At 48.7% G+C, this 27,923-nt stretch overlaps 2 protein-coding genes across 2 annotated transcripts in view; one reads left to right on the forward strand and one right to left on the reverse strand.

The window, feature by feature from the left end:
* Positions 1 to 50: 50 nt before the first annotated feature.
* On the forward strand, positions 51 to 5,549 carry TESC (tescalcin). The gene is made up of 8 exons (XM_040577249.1): positions 51 to 190; positions 3,441 to 3,510; positions 3,919 to 3,999; positions 4,280 to 4,419; positions 4,507 to 4,568; positions 4,645 to 4,752; positions 5,160 to 5,207; positions 5,277 to 5,549. Exons 1-8 carry the CDS (start codon positions 133 to 135, stop codon positions 5,352 to 5,354), a joined length of 645 nt encoding a protein of 214 aa, XP_040433183.1. The 5' UTR covers positions 51 to 132; the 3' UTR covers positions 5,355 to 5,549.
* A 4,071-nt stretch (positions 5,550 to 9,620) lies between these two features.
* Positions 9,621 to 27,923, reverse strand: part of FBXW8 (F-box and WD repeat domain containing 8) — a 51,720-nt gene continuing 33,417 nt past the window's right edge. Inside the window, exons 8-12 of the mRNA XM_040577250.1 lie at positions 18,180 to 18,307; positions 14,146 to 14,319; positions 12,100 to 12,216; positions 11,233 to 11,377; positions 9,621 to 11,017 (exon numbers count right to left, since the gene is read on the reverse strand). Of these exons, the coding sequence (XP_040433184.1) occupies positions 11,233 to 11,377; positions 12,100 to 12,216; positions 14,146 to 14,319; positions 18,180 to 18,307 (564 nt within the window). The 3' untranslated portion in view covers positions 9,621 to 11,017. The remainder of the gene's footprint in view (positions 11,018 to 11,232; positions 11,378 to 12,099; positions 12,217 to 14,145; positions 14,320 to 18,179; positions 18,308 to 27,923) is intronic.

Genomic DNA, 27,923 nt, shown 5'->3' on the forward strand with positions numbered 1-27,923 from the left:
CAGGGACCCGGGGGAGCCCCGCAGCCGCCGCCGCCTCCCTCCCCGTGCGCCCGCCCTTAGCGGCGGCGGAGCCCGGTGCTGCGGCCCCCGGCGCGCCGCCTCCCGGCCCGGCTCGGCCCGGCACGGCCCGGGATGGGCTCCGCGCACTCGGTGCCCGCAGAGATGCGGGCGCTGGCCGACAGGACCGGCTGTGAGTACCGCCCGCTGCTGGAGCGGGGCACCGGGGGGACAAGGGACGTGGGAGGGGGGCATGGGGCATGGAGGGGGTATGGGACACGGGGGGTGGCATGGCACCGGGGGGGGGGCATGGGGCATGGGGGGGACATGGGACCTCGGGGGGGGGGACATGGGACGTGGAGGGGGATAAGGCACCTGGGGGGGGCATGGGGGGGACATGTCACATGGGGGGGGGGACATGGGACATGGAGGGGGATACGGCACCTGGGGGGGAGGTAAGGGACATGGGAGGGTACATGGCACATGGGGGGTGGGGGGGCATCATGGCACGAAGGGGACATGGCACCTGGGGGGGGAGGTATGGGACATGGGGGGGGATACGGCACCTGGGGAGGGCACGGCACCGGATGGGGTATGTAACATGGGGGGGGCTGAATGGCACCTCTGGGGACGGGGACATGGCACCTGGACGGGGGGTTGGGGGGGGGTGGCATGTCACCCTGGGGGGGGGCTGTATGTCACTGGGGAGGGGGGTCATGTCACCTGGGGAGGACATGTCACCTGGGGTGGGGGGCTGTATGACACACAGGGTTGCAGGCATGTCACTGGGGGTGACACAGGTGTGTCCCCTGGGGGTGCACCTGCACAGCCCCCCCATCCCATGCTGCCCCCAGCCCGGGCACTGAGCCCCCCACACCCCCCACCCCGTGCCACCACTACGAGGATTTGTCCCCACGCCACTGTTTGGCCCCGTCGCTGCCGACTCCGTCCCGATGCTCTCGGGGCTGGTGCGGGGCAAGAAGGCCGGGGGGGGGAGAAGGACCCACGGGGGGGACACCTGGGGGTGCAGAGGGCCCCGAGCAAGGTGGGTGCACAGGGTGGGACAGTTGTGTGCCCCCCCGGGAATGTCATCGCCCCAGGATGCTGAGAGCGGGCTGGGACGGGGGCAAGGGGGCTCTGCTGTGCTGGGGTGCGGGAGTCCGGCGCATCGCCCTTCCTGCTCCTTCCTCCCCTCTCCTTCTCTTCCTCCTCCATCAGCAAGAGCTGGGCACCGCAGCACCCACCAGGGACCCCAGGGGGAGCCCAGCCCTGCCTGCAGGCAGAGGGTTGGTGTCTGTGGGGTGGGCTTTGCGGAACCCCGGCCTGGGGGTGCTGCCAGGCTGCCCGAGGGCGGCACCTGCATCACGGGTCAGTCCTAGAGTGGGGCTTAGAGAAAGCAGCACCCAAAGAAGTCCCATTAAAACAAGAGGGCAGGGGATGGGGGGCTTGCACCCACTCGTCCGGCTGCTGGGGGGACTCAGAGACAGGGCTGTGCCACCCGTGCCTCGAGGCCCAGAGGCCAGAGGTGCCCCCATGGCGCTGGGAGCCCCTTCCAGGACCGTGCCCGCTCCCGATCGTGGCGAGAGGCGGCAGGGGCAGGGCAGAGCATCCCCGGAGCATCCCCTTTAGCTTGAGCAACACAAACAGCCGCAGGCTGGGAAGCATCAAACCTTCCTTTTAATACTAATATATGTATTTCCCCCCCAGCTTGGACACAGGCCCGCTGTGTCAGAGCGCTGAGGATGCTTCGCAGCGATGCCAGCAGCCGCTGCTGCCCTTGAGGCTGTCCTCCCGCAGGACAGGCTCTGCCCTTTGGGCAGGTGCAGCGCTTTCGCCCTTCGCAGGAGCCTGTGTTGGGGGAAAAAGGGAGGAAAATCCCTCCCTTTGCCTTGGAGCAGGGGGAGACACAGGGATGGACCCATGAACATCCATCCAGCGGTCCCAGTTTTTGTCCCGGTGACGTTTTCTGGGACATGAAAGCTTTGGGGTTGCACCCACGGCCCCGACGCTGGCGGCTCCGTGGCCCGGCTGCTCCCACGGCGCCGGCGATGCTGGCACGGGGCGATGGGAAAGGTCACGGCGCCGCGGCCAAAATTGGAAAGTGGAATCCAGAGAAAGTTTCCATGTGCGTGGACAGCAGCAAGGCACGAGAGGGATTTAGGGAAAAAAAAAAAAAAATAACCTCATATGGGTGAATGGGGCTGCCTGTGTGTCACCGCGGAGCCGGGGTTGGGGTTGGGGACTGGAGGAGGGGAGAGGGATTTAGGGAAAAAAAAAATAACCTCATATGGGTGAATGGGGCTGCCCACGCATCAACACAGAGCTGGCATTGGGGTTGGGGGCTGGAGGGGGGCTCAGGGCCCCCCAGCCACATCCCATGGAGGGGAAAGGGAGAGCTGCCAGTGTGGGCAGGCAGGGAGCCGCCGCGAGGCGCAGGTGGGTTTCCAGAGCATTAATAGGGCTCTGTAAACGCTCGGCAGGATCAATACAACTTCTATTTCAAGGCTGCGAAACAATGGCAAAAAAAAAAAGGAGCGAGGGGCGGTATTTAAACAAAATAAAAGAGAGAGAGAGAGAGAGAGAGAGAGAGAGAGAGCGCGCCAGCGAGCGTGGGCTTGGTATTGACCTGTTGTCTTTCAGCTGCCGGAGTTAACCGCTCGCAGCACCCCAGCTGTATTTCAGGATGCTTTTCTCTGTGTTTTAGGATGCTTTTTTCTCTTCCTCCACGCAGCCAGGGGAGGCCGATGGTGGTGCCGGCTCCGCAAACAGCCCCGAGCGCCGAGTCCCTGGCTCCTGGGCTCCTGGGAATTGTCACTGTCAATATTTGCAGCAGAGCGCCAGCCTGGTGCCGCCTCGGGGGGTTGCGGGGCTTGGTTCCAGCCCGTAGGGAGCAGCTGGGAGAACAAAATAAAATAACCCCGCAGCGGAGCGAGGCGGGTGGCTGCGGGACAGCCCTGGGGGATGTGGTGGTTTGATGCTTGCCTTTGCTTTTCGGGTGCCAGCGCAGCTCCCCACCCCCCCCGCCCAGCCTTTCCTCCTCCCCAATGATACACAGGTGGCTGCTGTTGGTTTGGGGGTTTTCTTCTTTTTGTGTTGTTTTCTGTGTCCCACCAGCCTCCCAGCATGCGGCAAAGAAACAGCACCGGCCCCAGGCTGCAAGTACTCGGGGACAGTTTGCTGGGACAGGAGCAGGAGGAGGAGCAGGGGCAGGGGCAGGAGCAGGAGCAGGAGCAGGAGGCTCTTTGGCTTTTGCTGGGGCTGGGGCGGGGGGGGGGTGGCTTTGGTGTTGTCCCCAGGCTTTGCAGCAGGTTTTGGTGCCCAGTGGTCTCCTGGTGGCAGTGGGGCCGTGCCCCCTGGCAGGACATGAGCTGGGTGTCCCCAGGTGTCCCCAGGTGTCCCCCGGGGAGCTCAGCCCCGTTCACCTCTGTTTTTTCCATCGGCAGTCACCTCGGAGCAGATCGAGCACCTGCACCGGCGATTCAGGCAGCTGAGCCGGGACCAGCTGACAATCCGGTACGGCGTCCCCCTCCCTGCCGTGGGGCCAGCCCCGCTTTTTGGCTGCCATGGGGGGATGCCTGGCCATGCCATCCTTCCCAGCCGTCCCAGGAAGGCTGCAGCATTGCAAACAAGAAGAAAAAAGACGTGGTGACGCAGTGGTCTGGGAGCAATATTGCCCCTGCCAAACATCCTGTTTAACCTAGCCCTAAAATCAGTTTGGGGAGGAAAGGGTGAGGTTGCTCAATAGCAGCCCCGGTGGGTTTGGCAATTGCATCCCCCCAGTTTCAAATTGCTCTCATTCATGCAAAATCCTTCTTTTTGTGATTGCTTTGGAAGGATGGGGCTGGGACTTCTGCCCCAGCCCGTCAGGGGCTGCTGCAGGAATACCCCCCTCCTCTGCTGTCTCTGCCTTGTTCTTTGCAGCAAGGAGAACTTCGACAGCATCCCCGACCTGGAGTTCAATCCCATCAGGGCCAAAATCGTCCATGCCTTTTTTGACAAGCGGTAAGAGCATCCCCAGCCCCGCGGGAAGGGCTGGGGCCAGCTTCTGCATGAGGGACGCTGAGGGCAGGCTGCAAAGCCCCTGTCCCTGAGGGCTGAGGTGGAGCCAGGCTGGAAATTATGGAAATTGAAGCTGAGTCTTGGGGAAAAGCTGGTGCCAGCTCAGAGCAACACGATATGGTGGCTGAGCAGCACCAGGGCCTCCGGGACCCGAAAGATTTGGGGAGGGATGGGGCAAGGGGCTCGCGGCTTTGCCTGTCCCCAGCGGCTCCGCTCTCGTCAGGAACCTGCGGCAGGAGTCATCAGGGCTGGCGGATGAGATAAACTTCGAGGACTTCCTGACCATCATGTCCTACTTCAGACCCATTGAGATGAACATGGACGAGGAGCAGCTGGATCGCTTCCGGAAGGAGAAACTCAAATGTGAGGCTTGGCCGCGAGCACGGGGCGACAGCGGGGCGGTGGGACGGCGGGGGCCTGACCCTGCCGCCCCCATCCTGTCCCTGCCAGTCCTCTTCCACATGTACGACTCAGACCATGACGGGAAGATCACGCTGCAGGAGTACCGAAATGTAACGTGGAGGGTGGGGGGGACACATGGCTGGGACCCCACCGGTGGCAGCCCCCTCCTCACCCGCTGCCCCGCAGGTGGTGGAGGAACTGCTGTCCGGGAACCCCCACCTGGAGAAGGAGTCGGCGCGCTCCATCGCTGACGGGGCCATGATGGAGGCAGCCAGCATCTGCGTGGGACAAATGGTGGGAGAAGGCTCCTTGCTCTACCGTGAGGGTGTCAAAAAAAAATGGGGCTGGAAGGGGCCGTCCTGCCCTGAGCATCGCTGCCTCTCTCCAAAGGGCTTTGGTTTGAGGAGGTTTTATTGCAGCCAGCAGCTTTTGGGGGTTTTTGTTTGTTTTGTTTTTTTTTCCCCATCTGAGAGCACCTCGGGGTGAGGCACCCCAAAGAGCACCATGCTCACTGCTTCGGTGCTTACAAAAGAGGCAGCTCCCTGCAGCCCCAGGGATGCTGTGCTGGCTGGGAGCTGCTTTCGGGCTGGCCATGGGGCTGTGCACCCATGGGGACACGTCCCATGGACCCAAGGGACCAACCCACAGTGGATCTGGTGCCATGGGCACATCCATAACGTGTTCTCTCTTGCTGCACACAGGGCCCGGACCAGGTGTACGAGGGCATCACCTTCGAAGACTTCCTGAAGGTTGGTGGCCTCGCTCAGCTCCCCGCCAGGAGCCCGAGCTCGGCCCCGCTCACTCCCGGCCCCTTGCAGATGTGGCAGGGGATCGACATCGAGACAAAGATGCACGTCCGCTTCCTCAACATGGAGACCATCGCGCACTGCTACTGACCCCTGAGGGGCAGGAGGAGGAGGAGGAGGAGGAAGAGGAGGACAAGGACGAGGAAGGGGAGGAGGAGGACGAAGCCTCCACAGCAGCACCGAGCATGGTGCAGCCGCCTGCGTGCCTGTCCCGAGCGGGGCTGCGTTCTGCTCTCTAGAAACATAAGAGGCTTTTATCTGTAATAAAAGATATTTCTCTTTTTACTCTTTGCTGAGAAATACGCAGCCAGCGCCTGGTGTCTGACGGACTTCTCCCTGCGCAGGAAGCCTCCAAAAATCCTGCTCTCCCCTTAAACCTGTGTGACTTTTTCCACCAGGAATACCCCAGCTCTGACCCTGATCTGCCACCGCGGCTGCACCCGGTCCCCCCCGGTGGGGCAGGGACGCGGGGACACGGGTACATGAGGATGCAGGATGAGGGTTCCCAGCAGCCTGGTGCTGCTGCCCCCACATGTTCCCGCTCCTACAAGCCACCGGAGATAACGGGTTGTTTACTGGTATTAATAACCGGGTGGCTCGAGGCGGATTGCTGTCTCTAAGGCAGCCTGAGCTGGGAAGGCAGCGGGGAGGGGAGGGGGAAAGGGCAGTGGTTATTTTTAGAAAAGATGGAAAGATTTGGTTTTGTTTTTGGTTGTTTTTTTATTATTATTTTTTTTTTTTTCAAAAATAGCTTCCCCCAGTGACATGGAAATAGCCCCTGCCCCGGCAAGCAGCCAGCAGCCCAGGAGCAAACGCTGCTGGCTCGGCCACGCACCCGGAGCCAGCACCAGCCGCGGCCAGCATCCATCTGTCCAGCTGGGAGGTCTGTCCCCACTGGAGGCTGTTTTTGCAGCTTTGCCCCTCTGGAAGGAAACCACGTTGAAGCATGGGCAGCCCCTGGAGCTGGGGGACACCCCCCTTGCAGTGAGGGGAGGCAGCAGCGGGAGCAGGCACAGCCTCTCCCTGCAATGCAGCCCTGGCCTGGGGAGCCCTGCGCTGCTCCAGGGGGAGCAGGGGACGGATCTGGCCCCTTCTTGTAGTCCCGCCGAGGCTGGTGCCATGGGGGTACAACGGCAGCACGTGGGGCTCGCCCCCGGGTGCAAGGGCTGGGGAGCGTTGGGCTGGCAGTCATGGAGCTCCCAGTGACGCTGCACTGCATTTCGGGTCTCCCAGTGCTCCTGGGGGGCAGCCACAGCCTTGGCTGCGTTTGTGGGGCTGCAGGACTCAAACCCTGTCATCCTCCAGACCCCCTCCTGGGCTCGCCCCCAGCTGCATCTGCATCAGCACCAACCCGTGCAGAGCCTCAGTGCTCGACCTCCTGGCTGCAGGAGCTGGGACTGAACCCCTCCTTCTCCTCCTCCTCTTCCTCCTCACTGCACCTGACCCTCAGTGCTCCCTTTCCTCCCCAGGCACCCAAGAGCCCAACGTCCAGGCCCCATCCCCAGGTCTCAGAAGCAGACATGGGCTCCTTTCCCCCTCCTCTTACAGGAATTCCCACAGAAATGCTGCAAACAGCCCTGCTGCCCCCAGGCAGCTGCAGCTCCGCGCCCCATCCTTTTCCTCGGGTCAAAAAAACCTCGGCGCCTCGTCCTTTTCCTCGGCGACAAAAAAAAACCTGCAGCCCCAGGAGAAAACTCCCTAGCAGTTTTCTTGGAGCATCAGCGTTTCTTGCAGCCAGCAAAGGCTGCAAGCAGCATGCAAAAAGAAGGGGGCAGGACCGAAGGGTTATTTATAGCCCTTGCACTAATTATCTGCACCCAGCTGGTTCGTTAGGGCGCAAAAGGGCAGCATGGGGCAGTCCAGGGCACCTCGACTGCAGCTTTGCTTCTCTCATGTTTGTCTCCTCTGGGAAACGGGATGAGGAGCATGCAGGAGGTAGGTTACAGGGAGCAGATGAAAGGGGCAGCAGGACTCCAGACAAGCCAGAGCCTCGCTGCTAGCAGGGGATGAGGATAAAGGGCCAGGGAGCGCGCAGAGCACTGCCCTCAGCAGCATCTCCTTGGGGCAGGTGGGCACTGTCCTGCCATGGGTGTGGGAGCAGTGGTCAGCCGAGGTGCTGGGTGAACGTGGCAGCGTGTTGGAAAATTCAGCAAAATTCTCCAGCAGTGGGTCAGGGCGTATTCCTACACTGAATTTCAAGGAGCTTCCCCTTCCTTCGAGTGGCACCCCGCAACACAGAGGCGACACAGAACCTGTCCGCACCAAGGGAACCAGCAGCTGATGTGCATGGAGATGCATTTTATGGAAAGGCGGGTGAGCCGCATTTCTGGCCAGAACCTTGCAGATGTCACCATTCCTGGTCCAGGAGAGACACTTTCCCAGTTAGTTTCTACCACTTGAGCCACCAGCACTTCAGGTGCCATGGGGGTGTCCGACCACCGCTGCCTCATCTCCCCTTCGGCAGCAGGGAGGGCTCCGAGGTACCAGAGGCTGGGAGGACAGCAGCACTGGCACGTATGCACTGAGCCATTAGAAATATGTAATGAAAAGTCAGCACCTGAAGGTTTTAGGGGACATTGAAGAGGGAAATCAGCAGCCAAATGTCATTGAAAGGAAGCAGGGCTGCAGAGAGGGGAAAAAAGTGTTTTTTTTTTTTTTTTTTGCACCATCACAGTGCATCGATACCATGTGCTTCCCCATCAGGATGGGGAAGGACAGCATGCCACAGCCCAGCCAAGGACACAAAACACTCCCATGGTGTCTTTGGTGGTGCCCTAGGCCCGTAGTATGTGGAGGGAGAGCAGTTTTGTCAGTTCAGCAATAGAGCTGTGGGTGTCCTACCTCTGTCCTTTGCTGCAAGGCTGCTCTGCTCTGCACCACCCATCTCCTTTTTTCTTGAAGCAGATCTCTGGCGCCTGGAAGCAGCTGGCAGCTGCGATATAGCCACAGCCACCCCCTTTGATCATGTATTCCCTTTGGATAAAAGAGGGAAGAAGCTCGTGCTCCAACATTTCTCATGTCCAGGGAAGAAGGACCACATGTTCTCCTTGAATGCCTCCTTCAGCTGTCCCCAGCTGCCCAGGCCACCAGCCTGGTGCCTCGCCCCATCCCCTGGTGCAACGTCAACCCCTGGTGAGCCAACAGCACTGGTCCAAGTGCCCCGACTGCAGCTCCTGAACCTGAACCTTGCCTCAGCCTAGGTTCACATTCACCCACCTGAGATGTTCCCTCGTTGAGTGAGAACCTGTGCCTAGGGGACACAGCAGGGCTCTGCCTACCACATACCAGTAGCACCAAGTCCCAGGGAGGCCACGGCTGGGAAAGCCAAAGAGCTGCTCTCTCTGCTAAAGACTGGATGGCGACGCCGTTCTCCAAGTTATTAAGGAACAGACTTCATTTGCATCTTCTCCAGGGTTAGCTGACATTTACACAGTTGCAACGGCATTTGCTGCACTCCAGCACCCACTTCAGCACAGTATTAATGACTACCCACTGAAGTAGGACATCATCCCTTTTCAGAATCAAAAATTAAACTCCCATCACAGATACTCTCCAACAGCCTAAGTGCCCTCATTTGCATTACGAATGCCAGTTAAATATATACACAATCTTCTGCTGTGGTACAACTTTCCTAAACAAATTCCAGTGACATGAAAAACAGACCACCCTCCGACCCACCCGGAGGGACTGCATCCAGAGCGGGCAGGAGAGGGACTCTCTTTCTCCCCTGGAGGTTACCCCAAGTCTTCCAGTACCCCAACGGGTTGGCATTTGGTCTCAAATTGATGACTAGGAGGTTTTCTCTGTGTAAGCCAGCAGATACCTCCACCAATCCAGGTGCATCCATTTTCTAGCAGCTCAGCAGCTGCCAGGGAGCAGCACAGCGAGACGGACACATCCTCACCCCAGGCAGTGCAGAAGGAGAGGGAAGTGGGGAGGTGGATGCCCGGAAGAGGTCTCAACCCGCGCTGGCCCAAGGCAAAGTTATCTGCTGCGTGCAGCAGAGAGATGAAGAAAGAACAAAGCTGCCCCGAGATAACGAGCCAGATAAGAAGAGTCAGCGGCTTAACTAGCTGAGGATGTATTAAAGTGAGACGGGGCACGGGGTCACAGCACTGAGGCAAGGAGAACAATAAAGGCGGAAGCTTTCTGTGTTCAGCCACATCAAAAGACACAAGGCTTGAGCAACCCCAGAACTTACTTGTGCTACAGGAACTGTTATTTATTTGACAGGTTTCAACTAAGCTCTTGTCCCAGCTATGCATTCGTGACACTTCTGGCTGTTCCAGGAATGAAGGGGGGGAGCTGGCTTCCCAGAACGGCAGAGGAAAAAAAAAAAAAAAAGAGACCAAAGGCTTCTTGAAAAGATAAAAATTTATTCGTCAGACAGAATGACCGGAACGACTTCCCCCCTTGCACTTCTTACATCAGTCCATCACCACGAACAAACTAACTGTTAAAGCACAAACACACGTGAAGGTTGGCCTAGGGGTCATGGAGAACCACCCCAAGCCAAACCCAATAAAGAGCTGTGAAATACTTCTTCCAGGCAGGAGGAGGGCAGAACAAAGCTCTCCAGGGGCTGCCTCAGTGACCAGAGGAAGCATTGAAGCAACTTCTTCTTGACAGTGCAGCCAGCCCCTCCCTCGCGAGCTCAGGCACCGATTTCCACGCGCTGATTTAACAGACTGTACTTACAAACTGATTCCATTAAGCCAGCAAAAAGTTGTTAAAACTTAACTCAATTTAAACTTGGTTTACTTCGCCTTGGCTTGCACCAGGACATTCACAATGGCAGAGGACAAACAAAAAATAATTTTACAACAGTAAAACGTATCCATACAGGACTTGAGCTCTCGGTCAGCCTAACTGGCTCTACCTATTTCTGTGCAGCCTGTGATTAAGATAAATCCTTACTCCTCGTTTCACCTGAGGTATCGCATCTTAGCCCTCAGCCTTGGTGCTTCTCTGTAACATTAGTGCAAATTAACAATGCAGGGGGACTCTGGGCAGTTCATCCCCTCTGCTTATTAAACTGACATGATCAATTGCCAGCTCAGTAGTGAGGATGGTCACCAGGCCAAGCCGAAGCCTTCAGGTGCCATGAAAGGCATGAGCCAACATATAAAGTACCTTAGGACTAACCTGAGACATGATGGCCTTGTGTTTCAGTACACAGGGGTTATTCCACCCTAACAGACCTAAGAACAAAAATTCAAACACATGTACATATATACAATCAGAAAACATTTAATCTAGGATTTTAGAGACTTTAAGAAAAATTACCTATTTTAAAATAATTTTGATATGTGTGGCCTGCTGAGTTTCCAGACACCCAGTCTGGACGAGGCCAACCTTCACATCCCTCTCTCCATCAGCCTCTGCTCACCCAAACACCGTAACCCTCCGAGCATGTTCCTGTTTCTAGACACATTCTGATGCGCTCAAAGGAAAAGAAGAACGAGCAGCTCATTATAAGGAAAGAAACTTCAATCACATAGGGCTCAGCAAGATGCCTGTCCTTTCCCCTCGGGACGGGCAGGCATCTGCAGGCTATGAATTCCTTGATGCGCTCCCAGCCTCCCACCATCTCAGCAGTTTGCCACTCCAGGTTCTTGCTTCCTGACCAGCCCACGTCCCCTGCCAAGCTGGGATCAGCGGCATTTTTCCCACAAGCAGTGGGAATGAACGTCTGTTTGCACTGAAGCGTGCTGCTCCCCTTCCTTCGTGAGTCTCTGTTCCACCAAGCAGACCTTTGAACAGCACAGCAACGTGTTTTAGTGATATGCTCGAGGGCAGTCATACTCTGCTCTGGTTCACAACTCCAGGTTTTTGGGTAAAACTCAGCCCTTTTGATGCGCCAGCAGCCCGTGCAATCTTTTTGGCACTTGCCCCTTGTGAACCTCTTTGCCTACAGCCACGGACTTGGCAGAGGGCTGGACCACTGAAGCCAGGTGAAGTGAGTTACCTAAATGTTATCGTAGGGAACTGCAAGGCCAATGTTGTAGTTGTAGCCAGTCACTTCATCGTAGGAGGAGCGGCAAATAGGAAGGACGCTTTCTACAGCCAGCTGGTCCACTGAGAACTCGTAGGCATAGATGATTCCTCGATGCCTGTGCAAAACACAACCAGGACACCACAGCATGCTAGCTTAATCATATATTTTAGCAGGGCAAATTAGATTAGAGTTAGAAATTGCCAGAAAAGACCAAAATTCAGTGCTTCGGAAGATGAATATAAAAATCCATCCCTTCTGTGCTGGGGCTATCTGTGCAGATTCGACATGAGAAAACTCCCTCCTGCCTCCTTCCAGGGACCCCACCAAGCCCTGGCAACAAACACTGAACGCTGAATTTAGCGACGCAGAGACATAACTGTCATCTGCTGAAACATTTCGCATCTATTCAGGGAGGGGGAAGGAAGTACATTGTAGTTTGATAGTTCAATTAGACATGCTAACATCCATCTGAGATGCAAATATCAAAACCTGGAGTTTAAATACCAGCAGCTTTCCTTCAGGAGGAGACATCATTACTAATATTAGTCAAGCAAGGGAAGGGCTGTATTCCCTGTCTGGCTTCAGTGGCCTTCATATTCACCTGCTGAAATACGAAATGCATTTTTTTGTGTGTGTTCAGAAGTAAACAGCCAATTCATCAACTGTTTTGAAAGTCTTCTCTCTCTCTCTCTCTCTTTTTTTTTTTTTTTAAACATGCCATGCCTCTGTTACTGCTCTGGATGATGAGTCAGGTGCTTATTGTGCCATTTTTAAACATCTAATAAAGCTGATCTTCACAGTGCCAAAACTCCTACCCTTCAGAGCTGCCTTACTCACTTGCGGTGCGCAGTAAGGTCATCATCCGTGATGCTGGCGCCTCGGGGAGTCTTCTCATCAGGGATGTTTGCAGTGATGAGGCTATGGGAATTAAACCATATATAGCGGACTGGATGTCTGAAAAATAAACCACAGCACTGAGCGAGATGCCACTTGCATTAGACTCTTAAAATCCAAGCGCAGTAAAGGATTTGCTCTGGATTAAACAAGAATTCATCTCAGTCAGTGCCCCCTCTACGGCCAGAAGCTGGGAAGCTGCACCTTTGGCTCCTCTCCTCCTGTCTGAAGCAGATAAACACAGCTTTTATCACCATCTAGTGGACTATTACCAGAATACAGGCCAGAAAATATTTCAGATGCTTGGCAGCACGCAGGCCGTGCCGGATCCGGGCTGCCTGCTTGCCTCGCTGCTTTAAGGACCCCAGAGATGAGCAGGATGCTTCCCAAAGCGAGCTGCTCAGCTAGGACCTCGCAGCCCCCTCCCAAGCACTCAGCAAGGGCTGAGTGCTACGAGAGCTGGTCTTGCCTTTCCCCCTCACTGGTGAATAAACCAACCCTGAACCAGCGTTTGCTGTTCAAGGAGGGGTAACTCATCAGGTTAAGAGGGCTCATCTCCACGGCCCTTTCTCTTGTCCTCTCCCCTGCTTCTGCCCTCGCTTTCCATTCGCGACACTGGCTCTTGGCAGGGATAACACCTCGCACACCTCTTTGGTCTGTGAAGGCCTTTTTGATTGAAGTGCTCCTTTCCGAGTCCTATATAGATTAAACAGTATTATAAACGTTTAACCTAATGGTTTCACTTTGAGTACATTTTCCCCTCCACACCAAAGCTCAGCAGATCTGCCCTGCTTGCCCTCCTTCTTGGCATGCTCATTAGTGCTGCTCCAGGAGATAATCAATGCAATATCGTCCTTAATGCATCGGCTGCATCACATTGGGCTTTGTAATTCACGGGGTCAAAAGAGAAGGAGATACCTGCTATTAATCAATGACAACTCCAACTTGAACTTCTCTGACTGTAAATACCTCATCTACCTCCTCTGTGGGGAAGAGGCATTAAAAGGAAAAAAAAAATCAGGATGTATCTGTTCATTTTTATTAAGAACAGGGTATCACTCAGTGGCTAAATCCTTGAGGTCTTCATTCAGACAAAGCAAACTCGCTGGGAATTTTACCTTGATCAGAAAATTGTGATTTGTAGCAACTAACAGTCTTCTGTCAATTCCAGGGTACTGATCTCAGCTTGTACTTTCAGCACTGAACATTTTGTGCTTTCAGTACAAACTGTTACTCTCTTATCAGCGTCCCCGAGTTTAAATCCCAATCTGGCTTCGCTCGTTACTGCTAAGGGAATGCATGAAGGAGGTGAACAGAAGCTCAGGTACTGTACCAGGGTGCAGAGAACAGAGACAGCCAGAACCAGTTACAACAGCCAGAAGTCCAGCATTTTAAATCCAAGTATAAAGTAAATACTGGTTGACACCGATAAAGTAAAATACTTGTTGAAGATGGGGCAGAGAGAAGAAGCTGAGGTCTAAAGGTTCGTGGGGGGGGGAGGTGGTGGTCAGAGAAGATGCAGAGGAAAAGCAGCAGCAGAAAGTCCTTGGAAATAACACAGAAAAGGCAGGGGAGAATTTGGGGGGGAAATCAGTCCTCCATGGAACTTTTTTTTGGGGGGGGCTGGAATTAGATGATCTTTCAGGTCCCTTCCAGCCCAAGCCATTCTACAATTCCATGAAGATGCCAACTGAGCTCTATGGAAAATCCAGGGGAGAAAGAATTTTCATGCTGCCTTTCTTGGCTGAAGCACTCTTTTTAACTAAGAAGTAAAAAGCCGCTGAAAGCTCATGGTGCACAGAAACACGCACATGAATCCAAGCAGGGAGGCAACTGGTTCCCAATTCACATGAAAACAAACAGAACTCTCAGAAGCTTTAGACGTGGGCATGTTGTTATTTTGGTCCTGGATCATCCCATTCCCACATTCCTCCTGTCTGCCAGATCTGAAAAAAGCCCTTGCATAAGACCCCATGTAGACAAAGTTACCTGGCATGCGTTTCCCAAAGCTTGGTGCCCATCCGCTGATCCCACACACAGACCATGCCCTCTTCTCCTCCGCTGACAATCTTCCAGTCATCCATCTGTACCGCAGACACCCCTAACCGGTGGGCGTAGAGGGAGCACAACGATTCGCTTTTGCGGAGGTCGTACACCCTGACCCTAAATGAAAGCAGATTAAGGACAGAGATTAATCCACAGCGGCTGTGGATCTGCAGCCTGCAGGTTCTGAGACGGTACACGTTTTAGGTTGTGAAAGTAAGACCAGGACAGCTACCCTGCTTTCACAGCAGTGCAGTCCCACCTTCACTGCAGGGCCAGAATCCCAACAGTCAGCTGCTGCTTAATCCACCGGCTTTACCTGCCAAATGCAGCTTTTACTGCATCTCTGTTCCAAGTGGACTTGAGATATTAAGTGTATTTTCAACCAAACTGAACAACCAGCAATTCACCCAGTCTTTTGCAGAGAAAAGGAATACTATTACAGGAATCACTTGAAATATTGTGTAGGAGATGAGGTCCTGGCTGAGGTCCTTCCACAGCACCAGCTCACTCAGTAGCGGCTTGACACTTTTTCATGCCACTGCATTTTCACTCGGACAGCTATTATCAAAAATGTTTTTAAATGCAGACTTCTCCCAACGTTCAGGCTCTTGTTGTCTCTTTGCAAGTCATAAGCGATAGAAACTGGAAGTGAAATTTGGAGAAAGCTCCCCTAAACCTGTTCCCCCTCAAACCGTTAGCAATGCTGTGAGGCATAAAGGATCATGTATTTGGCACAGCGCTAACATACCCGACCCCTCAGTACCCAACACACGTCCACTAAGGCCTATTACAAATACCAAGGAAAGGACAAACTATTATTATGAAGATTGAGGAAGTGATTAAGTGTGCAGCAAATCAAGAGACAAATCAAGGTTTCTGCAGGTTTCTACACTTGAGTTAATCACCAACACTGAAACAGAGCTATCCACAAGTATCCAGCAGCCAGTATCTCTTTTGGAAAAGGTTTCAAAAACACTCCTAGTGACTTTGGGCACCTTTTAGGTACATCTGAGTTTCAAAAATTATTGAATGAAGAGTTTGGAGAGAGACTTATTGAACATAAGACTATGTTTAATGAAGCAGAACTTTAGAAAAAGAGCTTAAGATTTCAACGAGTGCAACAAGTCCACGAGAATAAAGCTAATGGTGTTAAGTTTTAAATCCAGCACGTATCACAAAGAGTATGTTTTCTGATCCTTATGTATCAAGACTAAGAGATAAAGCAAAGTGCATGAGAGAATAAAAAAATGCAGCAAGTGAAAACAGAAGTAAAGGGGAAATACTGATCTCAGCTGAAAAGAAGCCAGAGAAAGTTCCTCCCATCTGAGGGCTATCAAGAATGAAACCATCAGGTACACATTAATTTAAAAAAAGGCCAAAACACACTTGTTCCAATACATTAACTATATTTTCTTCAATACCCCCGCTATGATCCTAATGGTGTTGCAAGTCTTTCCTTTTCCTTTCTCAAATGGAGATTGCATCATATGATTTTACAAATAACACATTTCGGCAACTGAAATAAAAGGCCGCGGAACAGTCCAAAACTCCAACAGAGCAACATCCATCTGACACGCAGAAAAACATGCTGGAACAGAGCGAGGAGCACGCTTTGTGTGGCTCTGCACTCACCCTTAGGAAAACCCCCTCACAACAGTTGCTGATGGCGAAAAGGACTTCTTGCTTTCTCCAAATCCAGCAGAGAAAAGCTTTGGCTACACATTAGAGCTGTGCTTTGGGTAAGGACAGAGCGTTTTGGAAGTGTTCACACTCAGCGCTCTCCCTGTCTTGCTGCATGTGTTCTGTGTGACAATCAAAGTTTCTTCTGTTTGGTAAGCACAGCTGGAAACAAAGATCTGATTGTGTCCTGGTTATTTCATTAGCAAGGACCCAGGTTTCAAGCAGGTGTCCATTCTGGCACACCCCTGGAAGAATTACAGGCACACTTGAGTTGCTCAGATTTTTTGTTTTGTTAAAAAAAAAAAAAAAAAAGGAAAGCATTTTGCAAATCTAATGTGATGCTCTGATGCAGACCTGGCATGGCCCGCCACCTCCTGCCTCAGCAGCTGGGCTCAGTGGGAGCACATCAGATGCATCCTAGTTCAAGGGAGCTGTAAGGAAAGCCTTCTTGTGCCCAGGCTTTGACTCTCCTGTTTGAGTACTTGTACAGTAAGCTCACTTGCCTTTAGGAGATGTTTTGATCCACACTTTTCAGCAATGGTGTAACACCGGGTTTGCCATGCTTGCTCTCCCAATGCTACTTACTCACTGTCTTGGGTCCCACCAAGAAAAAGGCTGCTGTCATGCAGTGCATCAGCACACACTCCCTATTATCAGATCTTGTACCAGCGTGAAGCACAGCTAAGTAATCAAATAAATCGTCAATGCTTCAGGAGTATTTTTTGTTTCATAGGTCCTACCAAAAACATGTTACTTCAGTGGGATCATCCATCATACTTTTCAAAATCATAGCTTTGACTAACAGAACAGCATATGCCAGCAACATTTTGGAAGTGCTATATTTATTTCCAGCAAGACATCTTCCCAGTGGCCACGTGGCAAGGTCCCTGTTTAGTAGACTTGCTACATAACAGGGCTATGGAGGTTCCAGTCACATCCCACCTGTAGATGCCCACCACATATTAACACCTTTCATGCAACACCGCAGGAGAAACTGACCTTCGACATACACGTGGTCCTGTCTCCTGGATGCCAAACTTATTTGCTGAACTACTGATTCCTAACCTCTTGTTATTTTAGTGATGGCCAGCCCCTGAACTCAGTCAATGCTCGAGCTGAACAACAGAAAAGCTTTCTGGAGGGGAAAGGGCAAGATGTTTACTCTGAAATAAAGGGAGTAAATTTTAAATCTCTCTTAAAGGATATTAACTTTATCTACTCTCTCATCATTGTGGGAAAGATTAGAATTGCAGGTAGTTTTACTGGGGTGCTTTGAAAAATCAATTATCTGCTTTTAGAGGTGGGGAAAAAAACTCTCAAGGATTCAATTACACCTATCAAACTTCAGATATTTCCTTTATCCTCTTTGCTGAGAAGTGTGAGGTTTGATTCCACTGCCTATTCACCGAGAAGGAAAAAAGCTGTTTGACAAAATAATCATTTTTGCAAGCTGCTGCACTGGCGGGACAGAGGTCTGGGATTTGGCAAAGGGAAGTATCCGCCTTACAATCTGATACCCACCGCCACACCAGACCACCACCTGCAGCCTGATGCCCAGTGCAGAAAGGAGGAGGGAAGGAACAGGGAGCCATTAGAGACTGGCTCCTCGCCATCCCACATCTCCTTTGGTGCACTGGATCAGACCCCACAAATAACTAGCCAAAAAAGAAAACCTAAAAATTGGACTCAAAGGGTCTTTTTAAGCACTTTAATCCTTTCGCACTGACTGTTCCCAGCGCGTCCATTCCTGGCACCAGATATTGTGCAGGGAAAATCCTACTCCCCAAGCCAAGGAGTTAAAGAGAAAGCTGCTAATCAGCTAAATAGAAGCTGGAATCTGTTCATATGAAAGTCTCTTTTTTTTTTTTTTGTCACCTGAGGGACATCACAGTGTTCCGAAATACACTCTTGACATCATTTGGCAGACGGACCCATCTCATCCTACATGATTCATCCCTTAGGTTATTTTTTTAATATCAGAAAGTGAGCTTTTAAATGCCAAACTAATTTTGCGGGTGGTGGTGGGGAAGTGGAAGATATTCCAAGTGGTCTCGCTGGGCTGTACACCAACTGCGTCCACCAAATGGCTTAAAAAGAAAAGTCTTCCCATGGAGCTTTCTGAAACAAAGCAAACTGGCAGCCACATCCAACTATTACCTAATATTTTGTTCCTGAAGTTCACGCAGGCCGCATTTGAAACATTAGAGGAGAAACAAATTCTAGCAGGTCCAGATGTAGGACAGCAGGACAGGAAGTAAGCTAATTTGAGAAGGATTACAGCTCTTGGTAGTACCTACCTTCTGTCTTTATTGCCTGTAACGAGCATGTTTGGAGGACTGTCCTGGAGGTTGACGCACGTGAAGTCACCCATTGAGTTGCCTAGCTTCTTTAGACACTGACTTGTTTCCAGGTTGTACAGAAGAACCTGGCAGAAAGAGAACAAACACCGGCTAAATGTAGCATGAGCCCAACTACATATTGCTGCAGCGGGAAGTAGAGCAGAGTTAGCACTGTCTCAATGCTCTAACGAGTAGCCAACACACACATCTATCCCTATCGAGATGGGCAACAACATACATTAAAAAAAAAAGGAAAGTTTCACAGGGGAAACCACTGCAAGGCAGGGATTCAGGGCTCGTGGCAACCAGCATCAGATAGGTTTAGGTCTCAGGCAGTCAGAGAAAGCCATACAGATTTTCTCCACTTTTTTTTTTTTTTTTAAGGTTTACATGGAAAAGCAAATCATTTCTTTACCAACTTGAATATTGGAAAGAATAGCAAAAGTAAACAGCATCAACATTTGGTAAGTTTAGACAGATGGACTGTTCAAGAAAGACTCAATCAACTAGAGCGAAAATTACAGAGCAGAACCGAGCACTGACTCAGCGCTGACAGGCCCTGCGATAGGCTTTCTGCAGAGCACTCAACAAACAGATTCAGAGACATATAACATCTGAAATGGCAGATCAGATGGGAAAGGAATAAAAACATCTTGGATTTTAAGCAATATCCAAGATGATGCCGCCAAAGACTGGAAGAGAGGTACACATTGTTTCCCTTCTGTTCACCCTCCTGTCCGTCGGTTTAATCGCATTCGCCATCTTTCCTGAGGGGCCAGACGAGATTTATCTATTTGGGCCTTTCAGCGAGAGGGAAGAAGTATTTTTAGAAACAGAAAAAAATACTGGGCCAATCCCAGTGAAGCTTAGCACAGTTCCTGGTTTTACATGAACTTGGAAAAATTATTAGATTTCATGGTGATGCTCCTTTAATTAAAAACCAAAGGAATAAAAAAACCCCAAACCCTATGACCATGAGAAGAGTAACAATATTTAAAACAACAGAAAAAATCCCTATGGTTTCCATGGCAATATCAGCATGGCTATGTCAATGTCACTTGAATATTCTTAACTTCTACTTTTCCGTAGAAAAAGCACGCAGCTTAATAAATATTACACTGTCTGTGCACATTATTTCAACATTTGCCAGAACAGCGATTGTGATGCTGTCTGGCCTTTTACTTCCTAGCTGTGCAATTTTAACATGCATCTGAAAGGTTGAATTAAGAGAGCAGGAGATCATTTTGTGATGGATGCCTCCAAGCTACAAAAACAAACCTTTATAAATCTCTAGGAATAACGCAAAGATGGGCAGAGACTTTGCAGGTTTTCTCCTCCTGCCCCCATTTCTCCAAGCTAAAAGGAAGGCTTAGTTTTATACATATATATTATCAGCTTCCTACTAGAATCAGCACATTCATATCCAATTTGCTCAGTTGCTTACATTTATTATCTCCTAACCAGTTCCAATTCCCAGCCTTGTCTTCATTAAGTTATCTGCTGTTATACTGCTGTTCAAATTACTTGCCTTGAATATGGGTTTTCAGTATGTTTTTTCATCCCTAAGACCCCCCCAAAAAAGCAACTTTAGCCAAGCTCTGTAAAGCAAGATACACTCTACTTTTGCATGGAGACTTGGGACGTAAAAGTTGCTAAAAGTTAATTTGAACTTCCATACCTATGAAAAAGGTGGCTACAAATTGATTGAAAATGTTAGTCATTAAGGTGCAGAGCAACACGCAGCCTTTTCTCACCTACAGAGCAGTTTCCAACAGCTCACTAACCAAAACCAGGGAGAATGACATTCTGGCAAAGACGCTTTGCAGAGTTTCCAGTGCAAAGGAAATTAATATCTCTGCCTGGCAACCAAATTTCTCCTTGGAAAGTTTTGAACAAAAGACAAAGTCAATAAACTGCTGAATTCAACTTACAAACAATAAAGGATGGGGTCAACAGCAATATATTCCAGCTCCCAATTTGTGACTCTGAACCAGCCCTTCCCAGCTGTATACTACAACTCTGGAGAAGAGAGGGCCAACTGCTTCTTTCTCCAAAGTCCCCTGGGGCTAATACTTAAAGTGAGCATCCATAAACTATTAATTTCTCTAAATGACCAGAGCTCCCATCTACCCCATAAACATACAATACATACTTGAACATGCAGTTATGACCATGAAAGACTATAATGAAAAATTGCTTCCACACAGCATTTAAAGTTTCCACTGTTTTCAGTCTGAGCAGATGTCCCATACTCTCCTGTTGCAATCTCAATTTTAGACAATTTTACCCTTACATGTAGGCAGCAGCAGCTGAAAAATGATTTCTGTTCACCTCACTCGCAGATGCCCATCACTTTAAAAATGTTTGCATCTGTAAGAAAGAGAATCTATAAAAGTAACAGTTCAGACCCATGAAATGGGGAGAAAAGCTTTTGTCTTCATCACCTTCTTCTACCCCTTCCAATCCCTTCTCTTCTAATGTCAGCCTTCATTCTTTGGAAGATTGCTTTTAAAAAATTTTATAACGCACCTGTGTATTTCTAGCCAATTAGCCCTATCATTTGGAAGGAAGGTGCTCTTTGTGGTTTTCAGCATTCAAGCTTCACCCGTCTTTAAATTGAACTTCTGTCTTGAACAATTTTATGGTCTGTAAATGAATTTCAAAACCTTATGCTGACAACCTGATAGGTAAAGAAACAAAAGGAACTCAGAATGCATTTTAAGGTCTGAATAACAATTTCTTGAAGACAGGGGTTTTAAAAGCATACTGATGACAATTTTGAAGTTGCTAGAATACTTCTGATGAGCTCTTCTCTAATATCCCAAGGCAACAAGGATTTTCTTTACAAAGGCCAAGGAAAAAGAATGAAAATACCTGGTCAATAGGGACTTGAAATAAGGGCCTGTATGTTAAAGGGCAGATAAAGCATAAGATCTTTAGGAGGTTTATAATCCTATAATGCACACTGCAAGGGGATTACCCTTTTAAAGACATTTATAATCCTATAATGGACACCCAAGACCAGTGACCTAATAGGTACAGAACCGAAGGTAAGCGAACCAAGAGCACTTGGGTGTGAAATGAAGTACCCTGGGATAACACACTAACGAGCATCCCTGCCCCCCCCGGGACTTCTGGGACACAGGGGATGAAAAGCATTAAATACTCCGTGCAGTTGTATCAGGATCTAACACACAAAATAAAAAGCGTTACCCTATTAACATTGCTCAAATGAAAAAGTCTAAGTTATTGGATGAGAGCCAGGCAATCTCCCAGAATGCTTAATAATTCAACAAGCCAGAAATAGCTAGAGTACCTTTACCATTATGTTTAGTTAAAGACCACAGAGATTAGAAAACACATTATCCATCTCAGAGGCGATTCTTTCCATGTTACAAGTCCCTTAACGACCTTTACCATCTCTCCCCCTCTCTCTCTCTCTTTTAATAAGGCTGAGCAAATGGGACTTCATTTTATCCGATTGCCACAGACTGGTGGTATTAATTATTCATGCTCATACTCTCTTTTGTTAAGGCAGTGCATTAGACTAATTTCCCTCTTTACTGCCTGCGTTGGGCAAGTCTCAACCCGTGGTCACCGTTCTGATAGACACGCTGAGAAACTGGCAAGTTCCTTAGAAGAGGCAGAGGAAGAAAGGAAAACTCACTGTACTCCAGGAAACTGCAGATCGGTGGGTACGGGGAACTCTCTTTAAATGCTGTCCAAGAACTCGAGAAAGAAGACTAAATTAATTCACAAAGAATTAAATCTCCGTAGCCAGAAGAGCTAAGCTGTGAGCTTTGTTACATCTCGCAGCTAAGTGAGGTCAAGCATGGTCTATGTACTCTGGTTGAGATACTTCCAAGAAAAACCAAGGAACTGAAGGAAATGCTGTTGATGGAACTCTTCCATACATGTCCAATACCCCAGCAGGTGTTTCGGGATCCTGCGTCGTTGGAGATGTCTTTTTTGGACAGAACATTAAAACAACAAATCCCCAAGCACTTGTTATCAAAGAGCCTGTGGTACTTTCAACAAGAGCAGGGGTGTTCAACCCACCGTCCTGGCCGACAGCCAGCAGACAACTGCTTTGTGAAATCACTAGCTTCCCTTGCAATCACGCTTCTGCTTCTTGTCCTGACTTACCGCATCTCAGGGCTAGTAAAACGCTGTCTCACAACTGGGTGAAGCACTTTATTTATATATATATATATATATATTTATATATATATCTATATATATATATATATATATAAAATATACATAATTCTTCTTCAGATGAAGTATTAAACAGAATATCATACACATTGGCAAACTATACGCCAGAAAACCATGCTCACAAAGCCTACATCCCTTTCTTTATTGAGCAACCCACGATACATTTGAGAACTACTTTCTCAGAAAGAGCTGTCTAGGACAGAGGTTTCTAACTGTGACTACAGAGAGCAGTAAGCAGCGGATCAAAACAACATCAAAATCTTCAAAATCTAAGATGCCCAAAGATGCAGAGGAACAAGCAGCAAGACTGGGAACAAAATTTGCATTTATTTTCAGATTATCTTTCTCCTCCTTTCCTTCTGTCCATCCCTCTGCCAACCAGAGAAAACACTGCCTGAGTACACACTAATACTGCCAACAAAAGAAGGGGGTCATGAAATTTCAAGTCCACTGTCAATAAAAAGGGAACTGGTTTTTGCTCAGGTTAATACCATTCAATCCAGAGAATATCTACAAAAGTGATAAGGCTACTTCATATGCATTTGCAGGAGAAGTCATCAAATTAAGTACAACATATGGCACACACCACTGCAAGTATGAATTTTATTTCTAAAGGGATGTGGAAAAAAATGTTTTCAAAGTTTACAAGCCTCGGGGGCACAGTTTCCCACTGCAACTGTATTGAATTGCCTACTGTAAATAAGGCACATAACACTGCAACAACAACAAAAAAATTTGACTATTAACAAATGCAAGGTCAGCATATTGATACTTGTATACAGAGATAAGTGTTCTGGCTCCATAAATTTAAAGATGAGCTAAGATTTAAAAGGAGCAGATGAGGGAGACAGACAGACAATCAGAGAGAAAGAAAAAGAGTAAATCATACACAAAACAGCCAGTAAAAAAAATAAAAAAGCAGTTAATATACATGAATAATGGATGTTTGATTTAAAAGCAGTTTACTCCAATATGATGTAATTTTTGACAATCAGCCAGAGAGACTATTTTGCAAGTTCTTGCCAGATATAAGTCATTGTGTAAAGCTGGTAACACAACCGTTTCTCCGAGCATGTGGAAAATTGACTTTCATGCCATCCTAAAGGTGACTTTATGCTGGCAAACAAGCACTCTTATTTCACGTGAGCTTAGCTGCAGCAAGCAGCCTTAAGCAATACTTAAAAACCCGCACAGAAAATTGCAAAAATAACAGTCTGAGCAGTTTGCAGCAAATCCAGCAGCTCAGATGCCAGCTACCTGTTCCTCCAAATGCCCACACCTGCCAGAAAGTCACGTATAAAGCTAAAAACAAGCAGAATACAGTTTTTCCTTTTAAGTCTTCCTTTGACTGGAAGCCGAAAGTAAGACTCCACGCTGGTGGCAAGCAGCAGAGCCAAGCACCGTGCAGGCAAACACTGCACAAGCTTCGGCAGTGCAATTCTGCCAGCGCACCTGCAACCCCTGCTGTTCCAGCACTGGACACTTCGTGGGCACGGGCTGCCAGCCCCCAGCACTGTGCCAAACCTGATGGGTTTGTGATGTGGACAGATGTCTGCTAGGACCTGGAATGAGGGCACCAAACTCATTTAACTTGTGGCTGAAGACTGATGTAAGAGTCAGGTACCCTGAGATGAATGGGTATTATGTTTACACACCAAACCACCCACCCACAAAGATGCAAGCCCTAGCCCAGAAATGCTCTTTCCCTAACCTAAGAATAGGGTAGGTGAAAGGAAGGCAAAATAGTCCTTAAAAACTAATGAATTCTCTTGGTTTCATAGATTAGTACCCTGAATATATACAGCATATCCTAGCAGCTACATTTTCAAAACCTGAGATACTTGCCACCTTGGAAGCTGTGCCAATTTTGAGGTATCCACATTAATGTACAAATAATGAAAAAGAAAGCAGAATGTCAACAGTAGTCAGTAGAAAAGGGCTTTTTTTTTTTTTTTTTTAAACTTGCAAAATTATTTTTGGTCATTTACAAGCATAGAAAAATCAAGATGGATTACTGTTACTTTTCAGCCAGGCGGAGGTTAATCAATGCATCCTGCAAAATTTATGCAAGGAAAACTTCTGGTCTCTCTGCCAGACTGTATTCCTTGCACTGACTTACAGGCAAATCCCACATGTTCAAATTCAGTCACCAGCAAGACCTGCCCTGCTATGGGTACGAAAGCAAGAGTTCATAAAGATCAATTTAGTGAAAAAGAGACTATTTACAAGGTTCACAGTGGTTAAGAAAACTGAAAAGCACTTACAGAAAATTGAAATCTTTGGAACACGAGACATCATGACACCAAAAGAGACCATGCAAGCTTACCAGTACACAAAGAGGAGGAATTCAGTTAAAATTAGGTACAAGACGTAATGGTTTATGTAAAACAGCTGTGACCTAAAAATATCATCTAGGAGAAATTGTAAAGAATGAGATTCAATTTAAAGGATTATTTTAAAATTTGTGATTTCATTTTTTTCAGTTAATATCAGTTAACATATCTAAAATGAGATAACTCATGTTAGCAGGCAACTGAAGAACTCTGGAAACGTTAAATAGAGGTACAGAGAAGCAGTATTTCCAACACTGATGAGAAGAGACAGGTGATATTGAACAGTATTCATCAAGTAGAAGCTAATCATGAGCTCAAAAAAGAAAAAGTGACAGCATAACAAACAAACAATTCCCTGAGATCAGGCATCTGATCTCAACATATCTTGCCTTTTGTTTTTAAGATGGAAGATCTAAACCAATTACTGTCCTCCTTTCACCCCCATCTACCTGTTCTGAAATATTGGTTACGTCTGTGCAAAAAAACAAAAACAAAATACAGACACGCTCTGAACTGTCTTATGCATGCAACACAAGAAGTTCAAAGTTACGAGTTTAAAATAAAATTCCCTTGCATATCGTGGAGTTTCTTTGCTGCAAAAAGAAAACAAAAACCACCACCTCCCATGACAATAGGAGGTAATCACCAATAACTGTTGAAAACATGAGATGATTTCAGCTAAATTTTAAATAAAATATTTTTGCTGCCTCAAGAGAATGAATCACCTATAAATTTCACAGAAATAATCCACATCAGGAGAGAGCTCATGTGAGGTTACAGCAGGAGCCCAGACTTACTTGACAGCAGAAGGTCTGTTGAGGGATGCTTATAAACGTACCAACTAGGAGGAAAGCTTCAGTCCGATCCCCCCATCAGTGAGACAAATGCATCAGCAATCAGACGATGTTAATCCTGACAGCCACACCACTACCTTCTTCGGAGATTTATATCCTGACATGAAGAGGACCAAAGCCAGCTCTAGTTTAAAACCGCGGATGCCTGTGGAGTTTGAAACTGGTTTTGCATACAATATTCAAAAACCAGAATTGAAACACGTGAACACCACTCTTGGTTATGATGCTGCAGCATCGGGATCACAGGTCTCCCAGCTGCATGACTCAGGGGAACGCGCAATTTCTGGACACCATCCCTCAAGGCACGTCTGTTGGATGTCACGAGCACCGCTCAAGGTTGAAAGGGAAACGTTAGGATTTAGTACCTTACCTTATCTTGTGGTATCTTACCTGCTCTATATTGTTACCCATTTATGAGCCAGGATGGGAACAGAAATCTCAGTATTTGAATTTGGTATTTAAGGAAAACAATACGTTGTATGTTCAGTTAATACAGCTGAAACGACCCTTACTAAAGAATTATTTATTTATTTTTATGTTAAGCTAACAGAAAAGAGTTGGAGGAGCACTCAGCAGACTAACTTTCAAGACACTGCAGCATCCTTGGGTTTTCAGATGCTTACCAAGGTGGAAATTGAACTTTTCCTCATAGATGAAGCATTTATATTCCCCCTCTCTCCTGCATGGATGCCTGTCATCTAGTAAGAGGCAAGTCTATGTCACAGATTTGATGTTTTTCTCTTCTCCAACATAAAAGTGCCTATAAAATTTATGCCTCAGATCTCTACTCTGCTGTCAAATTTGGTTAAAATTAGACAAAGATTAAAAAAAAGGCGACAAAGATGGCTTCCCTAACTATCTTCAGAAAGCAGGTTACCAGTCAGTAACTGTACGATTGCGTGCCTACACTCAAAAAGAAAAATAAAATCCCTTCGGGAAAACAAAGAAAACTCCAAACAGAAGAAACCCGGCTTTTCCATCACAGCAACATCGCCAGAACCAAACGGGGTTGGAATTCTTCATGAATAGGTTTCTGAGATCAACTGCTCTCCCAAAGACAGATTGTCAACCTGTGACCAGCGTAATCAACCAAGGTGAAGTCCCTTCACGTCTGTGCGAGGTGAGTAATTATCATAATAGACATTAGTAATTAATTTCCGACGTGATGTCAGCTGGTGCGGCAATGCCAAGCAAGCGTCCTTGTCCAACACAGCCCAGCCGTCTGCACGGCTTCAGCCCCATCTCCCTGATTAGGATGCGTGCTGATGTGCTGCTTAATGCAACCTGCCATCAAACGGCAAATACTTCCGAACTAAATGAGGAAATATGTCCGGCTTTACAGAGCGGCGCTCCGGGGCCTAAGTAGGTTTCTCTCTTCCTTTACGAGGCACAAAAGCGATCACCGATGTAATGCTCCTGAATGAGGCAATTTTACCTTCTAACCTTCCACCTCTGGGGGGAAAAGAATTGGATTAGGACAGCAAAGGAATTAATAAGACAGCGTGGCCTCGCAGCATCTCTCAACCCTAGAGGTATTTATGGTGGCCTCTGCATTTCCCTGGTGAACATGAATTTCAAGGGTAAATTAGATGCAGCTGGACAGATTTATTCATAACACAGAGGTAGCCCTAAATAAAGCATTCCTGGTCTAGTTGCTTGCCAGAGAAAACACTGCATTTTTACACCACAGACCACAGCTCCTTTCATCTGGTTGCTCACCTCCTGCTTCCTACTCCAGCAGCCTGAAGCACTCTCCTTCCCAATTAGTTATTAGCCTATCACACGCCTGAAGTATAACCACAAACAGAGTGAAATTAGGGAACGGGCAAATTAGGAAAGATGCAGGAAAGGGATAGATACTTTTCTCGAGGTGCCTGGAAACAGGTCTGTCTGCAGCCTGGTCCCTGCTCTGGAGTAGGGCACCATGGAGGGGTTGCTGCATCCAGGAGGAGGCTGCTGCCAACTGTGATCTCCGGTGGGATTCCCCACATAAACAGTTATTTCTGTTACCTGTTTGAGTCTGCAACCCCCCCACAGAAAGACCTTCCTGCAAGCAAATAAGTTTGAGATCAGCTGCGTTAGAAGCCATGAGTTTTCAGCAGGGTTACCAGAACAGTGTGGTTTTGACCTACCTTGCCACTGCTAAGATGTGCTGATGAAAGAAGCCGCCTGTGTCACAGGGGTTTCAAACCTATGATTATTATTTAGCTTCCTCTAATACAAGAGTCACACCACTCTCACCAGTAAGTAGCTTAGTTCAAACACCCAAGTGCACACACTGAAAAAGCATCCTCCTA

The sequence above is a fragment of the Cygnus olor genome, chromosome 17 (genome assembly GCF_009769625.2).
Source record: "Cygnus olor isolate bCygOlo1 chromosome 17, bCygOlo1.pri.v2, whole genome shotgun sequence".
Classification (NCBI taxonomy): domain Eukaryota; kingdom Metazoa; phylum Chordata; class Aves; order Anseriformes; family Anatidae; genus Cygnus; species Cygnus olor.

What these genes read in the sequence shown, in the direction of transcription:
- TESC (XM_040577249.1), top strand. Translation starts at nt 133, where the DNA reads ATGGGCTCCGCGCACTCGGTGCCCGCAGAGATGCGGGCGCTGGCCGAC. An exon ending in CGGGACCAGCTGACAATCCG is followed by an intron (nt 3,511 to 3,918) that starts GTACGGCGTCCC and finishes TGTTCTTTGCAG; the next exon opens with CAAGGAGAACTTCGACAGCA. An exon ending in CCTTCGAAGACTTCCTGAAG is followed by an intron (nt 5,208 to 5,276) that starts GTTGGTGGCCTC and finishes GGCCCCTTGCAG; the next exon opens with ATGTGGCAGGGGATCGACAT.